Source organism: Cynara cardunculus, assembly GCF_001531365.2.
Source record: "Cynara cardunculus var. scolymus isolate 2C chromosome LG 16, CcrdV1, whole genome shotgun sequence".
Taxonomy (NCBI): Eukaryota; Viridiplantae; Streptophyta; class Magnoliopsida; order Asterales; family Asteraceae; genus Cynara; species Cynara cardunculus.
The window spans coordinates 13,727,547-13,739,226 of record NC_037543.1 but is presented as its reverse complement, the minus strand read 5'-3'; the positions used below and the strand labels follow the sequence as shown (position 1 = coordinate 13,739,226).

The following is an 11,680-nucleotide window of genomic DNA, read 5'->3' as shown; positions in this document are numbered from 1 at the left end:
GGAAGGTATGGATTTGTTGAGGACAGAACGAGGCAGCCATCTGACGCAGATCCTGATGGTGCAGTTGTACTGGGGAGTCCTGTTGCTCCACCAGTAAATGGTGACATTTATACAGACATCAGCACTGAGAATGCTATGCTCCCAGGCTCAAGGTAGTTTTAGCAATTTGATCATTGATTGATTTGTATTAGCTGAATGGAGTACATAAGTTTGATGTCGAGCATATCATGTTTAATACGCAGGAGATTAAGCAAAGGAGTTGAATACTTGGTTGAGGCATCAGCAGCAGAAGCTGAGGCCATTGCTAAAACCCTTGCTGCTGCAAAAGCACGTCAGTCAAATGGAGAAGTTGAACTGCCAGATAGGGATCGTGGAGCAGAGGCTACTTCTAGTGGGAAACAAATATCCTCCCTGATAAAGCCAGAATCTGATGTTGGAATCAATTCTGCTCCAGCTGGAATACGATTGCATCACCGTGCTGTCAGTATTATAATTGCTGCTGGCTTAATATGTTCTTTTATCAGTTCATCTTTTTTCTCACTATATTGAATGCCCATACAGCATATCTGATTCTCATGGTTTGCAGGTGGTAGTAGCTGCAGAGACTGGTGGAGCATTAGGTGGAATGGTCAGACAGCTATCAATTGATCAGTTTGAAAATGAAGGCAGGAGGGTTAGCTATGGGACCCCAGAAAACGCAACTGCAGCAAGGAAGCTTTTAGATCGCCAAATGTCGATCAACAGTGTGCCCAAAAAGGTAGTGAGGATTCATGTACATGTTAGGTTTAGAGGTGTATTATGTTATACCTGTTTGTGTAGATGTGTATGTACTGTTCATGAAAATGGACATGTAGTCCAACAGTAATTACGTAAGATAAGGTTTCGTTGGGGGTTGCTAGCATTGGATGGTACGTATAAAAGGACAGTATGATGCACAAGGCTCCTGAGTGGGATCCCATTGGAAGTATCTAATCATGCAATCTTGCTCATAGCTTCCCCTGCTAGCTTGACCGTATTGGGCCAATTATTTTTTGCCATAAATAGGATGAACAAGTTCATGAAAAACTAAAAGAAATTGAACATTAATGAAAGGTTTATGTCTTCTATATTAATTGTTAGAATGTGTGTTTTTCTGTTTGATGCAACATGGAAGATCAGAACAGCAGATACATAAGTTTTTTGCTCTGATATTTTGATTGTTCATTAAAAAATATAAAGGTATATATATTTTTTGTTGCCAGCATAAAAAACATGCTGCATGTGGAAGCACAATGTATGCACAATATAAAAATGTAGTGTATGTCAAAGTAAAAGAAACCAGATATAAATGGATCATTTTGGCTCTATTTTCCCCTTAACAAGCTGAATGCACAATATAAAAATGTAGTGTATGTCAAAGTAAAAGAAACCAGATATAAATGGTTCTTGGCACTTATCAACATGCATCCAAGACGGTCAATGGTGGAGTCGGTATATCGTTTGTATATGACTTCTATGGAAAAGCCTTCAAAATCTGTGGAAATAACCCTACAAATTGACTTTGATTCTTCAATAATGCTTTACTTTTTGTATGTCGTACTCATTTGTTTATTTATTTACTGCCTTCTGTTGTCGGTTTGTAATCTTTTTGTGCTTTTTTGTTTATTTATTTATTTTTAAAATTCAATTTGCACCATTTCAACACTTCCTAAAGCTGCTCCTTTTCTGATTTTTCAGGTGATAGCTCACCTATTAAAGCCTCGTGGCTGGAAGCCTCCTGTCCGTCGACAATTTTTTCTGGATTGCAATGAGATAGCTGATCTATGTGATAGTTCTGAAAGAATATTTTCAAGCGAACCTAGTGTTCTGCAACTCAGGGCTCCTATCAAGATCTTTGGTGATTTGCATGGGCAATTTGGAGATCTCATGCGACTTTTTGATGAGTATGGATCCCCGTCGACTGCTGGAGACATAGCGTAAGAGATCCTCTTAGTACATCTTTATGGCTCATACATACTGCCTACAGTCTCAAGTCAGAAAGTCATCATTTCCGTGACTTTTTCCTCTTTATACTTGTTTTCAACTGGTTACATTTTATTTCTGGTGCAATTAGGAATAAAAAGTCTGTTTTTCCCCTCAATACTTCCCCTGTCCCAAAATATAAAATGCACCACTTTCTGTTTTGGGTTTTCCCAAAGAATGCAACGTTTCCTTTCTGGAAAGACTCCGTTCTAAATCTTCCTATCTGTTCATTAGTGAGTATTACAATATATCGGCGACATGATTTTTGGTCCACAAGTTTTCACTGTTGTCTTATTAAGGGTATTTTAGGTATGTGATTATTAGTCAGACATTCTCTCAAACTATTTGCCAAGTTAAACATTACATTTTTGGGAAGAGGGAGTAAGAATGTGTCAGGCCCATTATCGTTGATTTTTGCATACCTGCATTTCTCTTGCTAGCATGTCTATAATAACAATGCCTGTGTCATTAGAATTAAAAGTTATTGGTTGTGCTATGCTATTTTTCTACTTACCAGCATGTGCTTGTTGTAAAAAGTATCCACTTAATATTATTTGGGAAAAGTAAGATATGTGCTTCCTAAAATATGTCAAACAGATTGGTGAGACTGAATCCATAATAGGACTATACTTTAAATGATGTATATCAGCATTTAGTTCTATCTTTCTGTGAACGCACAGTATTTTACCGTATGCTTTGTACCTTGCTTGTCATCCTTTTTTTGTTGTCTATCAGATATATCGATTATCTCTTCTTAGGAGATTATGTTGATCGAGGTCAACACAGCTTGGAAACCATTAGTCTTCTGTTAGCTTTAAAGGTACTACTCACGTCCCCCACTGTTGTGTGGAAAATTGATTTAGTTTTGTAAGAAGCATGATTCATCATGGATGTTGCAATTGGGTGAATATTCAGGTTGAGTATCCACAAAATGTTCATTTAATTCGTGGGAATCATGAAGCTGCTGATATAAATGCACTTTTTGGCTTTCGAATCGAGTGCATAGAGCGGATGGTAATATCATGTTATTGGTTTTGTTGTTGCAATTTAATTTTGAGGTTGTCCATTTCAAATAATGGTCATGACTCGTGATATATTCTGTACAGGGTGAGAGAGATGGAATCTGGGTATGGCATCGGATAAACAGATTATTTAACTGGTTACCACTGGCAGCTTTAATTGAGAAGAAGATAATTTGCATGCATGGTGGTATTGGGAGGTCAATCAACCATATTGAGCAGATCGAAAGCCTTCAACGACCAATTACGATGGAGGCTGGTTCTATTGTACTTATGGATTTGTTATGGTTGGTCTTTTGATCCATTTATTGTTCAACTGATGTTTAATTTAATTAATTAGTAAAATTTTGACGGCTATCTTTCTGGATAGGTCTGACCCAACAGAAAATGACAGCGTGGAAGGCTTACGACCAAATGCTAGAGGTCCTGGGTTAGTTACTTTTGGGGTGAGTGTTGTTTCTTTCAAGTATTTTGGAATGGGTAGAATGTTACGAGCTGATCATATACGGCAGTTGTATGCCTACACATACATCACCGTCATTCTAAATTTTTCTTCCACCATATTTTCGTGATTGCAAAGGATTTCTGTTCTGGTTACAATTATTGACTTGTTGAAGTTTCTCTCCTAAAGTTGGTCCAATGTGTTGCATATTAAAATGTTTGAACAATTAGATGTGTGAGAATTGAGATGCTTTCTAATGTTGAGACGGAGACAATTTATGAAATATGATTCTAGAAAGTGTTTACTTAATGACTAATGTTGACAACTTATCATAAGTTTTTTTTTATTTGGATATAATGTTGTAATATAATCTCAGCATATAAAACAATTTTGCGTGTGTTTGTATTTACATCTCTCTATATAAAATTAACCATTCTAAAGAAAGGGTTGGATTCCGGTGAGAAGGAGAGTTATGGTGAGAAGCGTAAGAAGGAATCTCTACCCTTGGATGCACATTAGGATGAGATGCACCGAGATGAGATGCACCGGGTCAATCCCCGTATCAAGCATGATTCATGGGTGGGTTTGAGATTAAAGGTGATCAAGGGTCCAAATCCCTTCTTACGCTTCTCACCTTAACTCTCCGTCTCACACGATCCTTCGCCTCTAAAGAAACGTGTGTGCTAAATTAAGTTTCTGGAGATGAAAAAGGACAGATGTGTACACAAAAACATTTGTCCTAAAATTTACGGCTACAATGTATACTTATTTGAAGGTGTTATTTAAGCACTCATCCATGACTGTTCTGCTTGGTTATCTGGAGAACATACGTTTATTACTTCATTTATTTCATTTTCACCATCTTTTTCTTTTTTAATTACTTGCATGTCATTGTCACAGCCTGATCGTGTGATGGAGTTCTGCAACAACAATGATCTCCAATTGATCGTACGTGCTCATGAATGTGTAATGGACGGCTTTGAGCGTTTTGCCCAAGGACATTTGATTACCCTTTTCTCAGCAACTAATTATTGTGGTAAGTCTTCCATTCTTGATCCTGTTTATCTATACTATACTATACTATACTATATTATAAAGTATTTGACAAGAACTCTTGAAAACATATTATTAAGATTAAGGTACCGTTCATTAATGCAATTATCTCAAAGTTCCTGGTTACAAGTTATTATGGCATACATACAACGTTTTAGAAGTTCTTTTTAACTCCATAAAACTAGCACATAAAAAACTGATAAACATGTTCAAATAAAAATAAAGGATAATCTTAGTCGCTACTGACACTCTTATCAGTATCTTTATCCAGAGTTGCGTCAATATAACTAAAATAAATTTTATATTTATTTTCAAATTTAGAATATTTTAATTACAATAGAACTTTGGATTAAACTAATCATATGAAAAATGGAAATATTATAATCTTTAATTGGACAAGTATATTGTTATATTTGTTTCAGGTTTTTGTTTAGCGGATCTTCAAAATAGCAAACATGTTCAACCAAATATAATTTTTTTTCTAGCATAAATTTTGGATTTTATTTTGTAAGGAGAAATTTTATTAATTTTTCATTCTTGGTTATATCCCGCTGCTAGTAACTTATAAGTTCGCCATTTTACCAAAGGGCCTTTGGCCTAGCGGTGTGTGAGTCCTTAGCCTCCTAAGGAGGTCAAGGGTTCAAACCTCACCAAAGGTGAGGAGGGTGTGTGAGTTTATTTGTTCAAGTTGCTGTATATAAATATTATATAATTCAAAAAAAAAAGTTCCCCATTTTGATGTATATTGATTATTTCCACTTCTTTTTTTCCTGTAGGGACTGCAAATAATGCAGGTGCAATATTAGTCTTGGGTAGAGATCTTGTGGTGGTTCCAAAACTCATTCATCCATTGCCACCTGCAATTTCGTCACCTGAAACTTCCCCTGAACACCATATAGAAGATACATGGATGCAGGTACAATTTCTGTTTTTGAAACCTTTGCATTTTAGCAGGATCAATGTTAACTTTTATATATATTCTTGTCATGGGGTTAGGAACTGAATGCAAACAGACCACCAACACCAACTAGGGGCCGTCCACAAGTTGCCAATGATCGTGGCTCTCTTGCATGGATTTAGTTGAAGTCCATATCTCGGCTCATGCTACAACTCTGAATATGTTTTATGGTTGGTTCACTCGAGAGATTTCTAGGGCCATCATGCCCCACATAGTTAGTGAAACATTCTGAAAACGAAGATTTGAGATTAGAAGACACACCAAAAACAACCCCTTTGTACATTGACAAACGGGCAGGTTTCAGGTATTGGTCGTGTTGCTTATTCCATTGGTGGTATTTTTGTTCGTTTTTGTTAGGTGTATTCATTGGTTTTGTTTTCGGTTTTTTGGTAAAAGATAGAATGAGGTTTATATAGGTTTGTATCATAGAGAAGGTGGTGTTGTTTTTCTGTACAATGTAACATTTGTGTTCTCTTTCATTATAACACTTACATGTTAGAAGCATATTGGTTTATTTCTAAACTTTATTGTACTGATCAATGTACAAATGACCTTATTACCCTTGTTCGATGAAATGTTGGTAAAAAGTCTGTGTGATTTGTTCCTTTTCTTTTCATTTAGCTATTTCTTAAGGTGGCAAATGCTTATTCAGCTATGCCATCACTCGGGTCATGAAACCCTTGTCGGACTTTGAATGGGTATCCGTTTCTTGGATCAATTGGTTCGACGACTCTGTAAGGATAAACAAGCTTGATTTCGAAAGGTCCGGTCCATTTTGGTCTCAGTTTTCAAGAAAGAGTTCTAACCTTGAATTGTATAACAAAACCTTTTGACCAACTTTGAAATATTTTTGCAAATTCTCTTGTCATGCCGTCTTTGGGTTTTATCCTTGTAGATCTTGACATTCTCATAGGATTGATTTTTGTGTTCTTCCAACACATTGATTTGCAACCTCCTCCTTTCATCTGTATCATCATGTTTAGTTTCTTTAGAGCCCTAAAGTTTTGTGTTCAAGCTCTAATGACAGGTGATAAGCTTTTCCAAAGACAAACTTGTAAGAGGACATTCCAATTAGGGATTTATATGCAGTCGTATAAGCCTAAAGAGCAATCTAGTTTGAAGAACTGATCTTTGCTTGAAGGTTTTATCACTTTCTCCAAAAAAAACTATTGATTTCCATTTAGAATCCATTTATTCGAGGGTGATAGGCTTAGCAACTCTGTGGCTTATGCTATATTTTTCAAGCACTTCCTTCATCATGTTATTCACGAAGTGTGCCCTCATCACTAATCATGGATCTAGGGGTGCCAAATCTAGTGAATATGTGTTTGTGAAGGAATTTCACCACTGTTTTTGCATCATTACTGTGACATGCTGCAGCCTCTACCCATGAAATTTATTCCCCATACATCAAAGTGTTCAACTTCTAAAATTCCATGAAGGGGCATCTATGTCTCTAGGAAATAGATCCAGTCTTTTGGCATTCATTACATGTATTGACAATATTATTTGCATCATGAAAGAGTGTAGGCCAAAAGAATCCATCTTGGAGTACTTTAGTTGCAGTTCTTTGGCTACCAAAGTGTCCACCATATGCTGCAGCATGACAATGCTATAACACTGCAAGTACATCTTCTTAAGGTACATGCCTTCTCAAAATCTGGCCAGCTCCTAAACAAAAATGGCTCATCCCAAGGAAATTCTTTGAATCATAAAACAACTTTTTCCTTTTGGTTCATGGTATATGAAGGTGGAATGATCCCAAAGTTAGCCAATTTGCAATATCAACAAACACTGCAACGTTAGTAGCTGTTTATTAGGGAACTTTTCTTTTATTTCACCAACCTTTTTCTAATCCGGACAAGTAATCCGCAACTTGGTTTTCAATATCCTTCCTATCTATTATTTCTAGATCAAACTCTTGTGATGACAACACCCAACGAATTAATCTTGTCTTTGCATTTTTTTAGAAATCAAGTACTTGATGGTTGCATGGTTAGTATGAACGGTATTCTTGGTCCCTGTTAAGTAGGATCTAAATTTTTCAAAGGCAAAAACAATAACCAATAATTCCTTCTTAGTGCTTGTGTAGTTAATTTGTACTTCATTAAGAGTTTCACTAGAGCAATAAATGAGATGCAAAATATTTTATTTCTTTTGTCCCAAAACTGTAAGACATACACAATCATTTGCATCACACATGACTTCAAATAGTTTTGTCATCATTTACATCACACATGAGTTCAAATAGTTTTGTCCAATCATGTGTGATCACAAAGGTGTTGAAATCCAAACTTTTTTCAAAATGTTCAAAGCATGCCTACATTCGTTGCTGAGATAAAAAAGGTTGGTCATGATGCAACATCAGATAAAGTGTCACACCTCGCTAAAGCGGAATCACAAGATGTAACAGGTAAGCGAGTCACAGCAGCAGTTAATAAATAACACCAATTGGGATTTTACAAAAACATAACAAGTTCAACTCCATAACCAATTTGAGATAAATACATCTTTTACAAGAACTTCAATTTCGAACTTAATCGGTCTTGACACAAGTGTGCTCCAAAAATACAGCGTTTCTTACTTATTACCTGAAAAGCATGGAACAAAAACAACGTCAACTACAAAGAGTTGGTGAACTCACGAGTTTTCATATGCACAAAATATTACAATGCATAAATCATTTACTAGCAAACATATACATAAACTTTTGCACTTAATAAATGTAATTCTAGCACGATGTACAAACTTGGGACGCTACTGAGCCTTACCTGACCAACGTGCCCCATTATTTTACGAACGACCATAAGCAGCCCGTACACTTACTTAGGTCCCACGGTTCGTTATAGTACTAATTCAGCGGTGGTCCAAAAGTCATTTTATGTCCAACTTGTTACATCATTTAAAATAATGAGATCAGCCGACTATTCCAAATATCAAGAAGTTTGAATGAGTTTTAAATTCCTCATCATTACTCTACAACCTTGAGTTACACAGCCCCCAAAACATATTGCACGCTCACCGAGCGGCAGTTATTTGGGGCCGGACTCATCATTTTCCAAAGGTAATCACCATTTTCAAGCTAGCAAAATAAATTTAAATCTCCAGGGAAGAATCTTTCTCGATTCCATTTGAGTTTTCGAAGAAGTTATGATAGATTAAAGATGCATGCAAGATTTATCACTTCAAAACATAGCTTTACATGCTTAAACTTTGCATGCAATGGATTTCCCCTTCCTACTTTGGAGTTCAAGGAACATGGCTCATAGATTATTATCCTCTTTGAAGACATTTTCATGTTTTCGATGAATAATCTCCCCTCTTTGATTTTCCAGAAAAAAAAAATTCAACTACATGGCCGAGATGTGGAGGAAAGAAGATACAAACTCATGATGTTTTACAAAAGTAATATAACTAGTATCGTACCTCTTTCTTATAATCTTGAAGGATCTTCAAGATTGAGAGAGAGAGAACTTCTAAAGACTTTCTTGAAGGTGAAATCGGCTGGAGAGTGATTGATCATAGGGAGAGTTTAGAGAGATGAAAAGTTTCAAGTTGGCGATAATGAAAATGAGAGTTTTCATAGGATGAGGGGTATTTATATGAGAATTTTAATGAAATAAATGGGCTGGCCTCTAAAGGCCCAAACCAAATAAAACTTCTATTTTTCTCAATAAGAAGAAGCTCACTATAATATTTACCCAACATAAATAGAATGACATTATTAAACTCAAAACTCCATCTTTTGATAAATCAAGTGGACATTCAAATGAGATTTTTGCATTTTAATTTAAAAGTTTATAATATCAACTTTATTTTATTTAGAGCATTTCAAAAAATTTGGCATTACACAACTTAACTTTATCAATTGCTGCTGAGGCGGATCTTCCAAGCTAAACTTTGAGTGTTGAGTTAGATGTACTCTAACCACCATAACTAGATCCTAATAAATTTATATTTCTAAATATAGGATCTATAATAAACTGCTAACGTGAGACTCCGAAATGACAGAATGTCACAGTCTTCCCATGTTAGAAAAATTTCATCCCGAAATTTATTTATCAACCTCAGATCAAGACTTGCTTGCGAACAAATGGGGATATTTGTTTTTCATGAAATCTTCTCTTTCCCACGTGAACTCTGGCCCATGCCTCGTAGTCCAATGAACTTTCACAATTGGGATCCTGCTATGCCTCAATTGCTTGTCTTTATGGTCGAGGATTTCAATCGGTTCTTCAATGAAGCGTAACCGTTCATTAATTTGAATATCTTCCAAAGGTATAACCAATGCTTCGTTGGTTAAACACCTCTTAAGATTTGATACATGAAATGTATCATGGATGACACTCAGCTCTGGGGGTAAACTTAATTTATATGCAACCGGTCCTACTCTTTCAAGTATTTCAAATAGACCCACATACCTTGGGCTAAGCTTTCATTTCTTTCCGAAGCGTACAATCCCTTTCTAGGGAGATACCTTTAAAAGACTTTATCACCCACTAGAAATTCCAATAGTTTCCTTCGGTTATCAGCGTAGCTCTTCTGACGATCTCTCGCAGCTTTAAGCCTTTCTTGGATGATTGAGATTTTGTCGGTTGTCTCCTGGATAATGTCAGGCCTAGTTAGCTGTCTGTCACCAATCTCCAACCAGCTGAGTGGGGATCTACACTTACGCCCATACAAGGCTTCATATGGTGCGCACTGGATACTAGTGTGATATCCATTGTTGTAGGAGAATTCAACCAATGGCAGATGAGTATCCCAACTGCCCCCAAAGTCTATTACACAGGCTCGTAACATATCCTCCAGCGTTTGGATTGTCCTTTTCGTTTGCCCATCCGTCTGAGGATGATAGGAAGTGCTCAAGTCCAGCCTTGTGCCTAGTGCCTTTTGAACTGATTGCCATAATCGCGAAGTAAAACGACTATCTCTGTCTGATATGATGGAAATAGGTACTCCGTGCGGATTTCGTAAGTCGATCCACTATGACCCATATTGAGTCATATCCTCTCCTGGTTCTAGGTAACTTTGTAATAAAATCCATGGATATCTGATCCCACTTCCATTGGAGAATCTCGGGTTGCTGAAGAAGACCAGATGGTTTCTGATGTTCAGCTTTTACCCTTGCGTTGGTTAAACATCGACTTACGCACAAGGCAACATCCTTTTTCATTCCTGGCCACCAGTAATAGTCTTTTAGCCCTTTGTACATTTTATCGGATCCTGGGTGAATAGAGTATCTAGAGCGATGTGCTTCATCCAGGATTGTTGACCGGAGACTGTCGTTCCTTGGTATCCAAACTCTATTTCTGAAGTAACGCACCCCATCTTCTCAAATTTCAAATTCCTTTTCTAAGTGATGCAGGGTTTCGTTCTTCAGATTTTCCGATTTCAACGCCTCTTCTTGTGCTTCAAGAATTTGCGTTTTTAGGTTGGTTTGAATCAATATTCCCATGGCTCGTGCCCTTGACGGTTTCACCCTTTCTTTCCGGCTTAAGGCGTCTGCTACCACATTAGCTTTCCCCGGGTGATACTTTATTTCGCAATCATAATCATTGAGGAGTTCGACCCACCTCCGTTGCCTCATGTTCAACATCTTTTGATCTAGTATATGTTGAAGGCTTTTATGATCGGTGAAAATAATGCATTTGGTGCCGTAAAGATAGTGCCTCCAAATCTTAAGTGCGAATACTACCTCCCCCAATTCAAGGTCATGTGTAGTATAATTCTTCTCATGCACTTTAAGTTGCCTTGAGGCATACGCAATGACCTTGTCTTTTTGCATTTGCACACATCCTAAGCCTTGATGCGATGCATCGCAATAGACCACAAAGTTTTTCGAACCCTTCGGTAAGGATAAAATAGGTGCATCTTACGGATGTGACAACAAGAGATATAATAGTAACACACACACACAAATGCCACCCTTATCCAAATGTACACCTCTCCTTGATATGCCACACTTGTTTCCTCATTAAATATATAGATAAATTTGTAGTTTTAGCCAAAGAACTCTCACAATTCTTAAATCCACTTTTCAATCTCATCACAATATTTCTTTCAGAAACAATTTTCTTATCTCAACAGTTTTGAAAGAAACAACAGTACCTTTTCTCAAATTAAAATCAACATTTGAAAGATACAGGTTACCCTTCACAACTCAGAACAATTTTGACACTGTTAATCAATATTTTGAACAAGCTCTAG

The 11,680-nt window shown here is 36.8% G+C and overlaps 1 protein-coding gene across 1 annotated transcript in view; it reads left to right on the top strand.

Annotated features, from left to right (window-relative positions):
- Window positions 1-6,041, top strand: part of LOC112529016 (serine/threonine-protein phosphatase BSL3-like) — a 6,616-nt gene extending 575 nt beyond the window's left edge. Inside the window, exons 2-12 of the mRNA XM_025140096.1 lie at window positions 6-152; window positions 243-480; window positions 587-757; window positions 1,717-1,955; window positions 2,737-2,821; window positions 2,917-3,015; window positions 3,108-3,307; window positions 3,391-3,466; window positions 4,363-4,498; window positions 5,292-5,431; window positions 5,512-6,041. Of these exons, the coding sequence (XP_024995864.1) occupies window positions 6-152; window positions 243-480; window positions 587-757; window positions 1,717-1,955; window positions 2,737-2,821; window positions 2,917-3,015; window positions 3,108-3,307; window positions 3,391-3,466; window positions 4,363-4,498; window positions 5,292-5,431; window positions 5,512-5,595 (1,615 nt within the window). The 3' untranslated portion in view covers window positions 5,596-6,041. The remainder of the gene's footprint in view (window positions 1-5; window positions 153-242; window positions 481-586; window positions 758-1,716; window positions 1,956-2,736; window positions 2,822-2,916; window positions 3,016-3,107; window positions 3,308-3,390; window positions 3,467-4,362; window positions 4,499-5,291; window positions 5,432-5,511) is intronic.
- The last annotated feature ends 5,639 nt before the right edge of the window (window positions 6,042-11,680 follow it).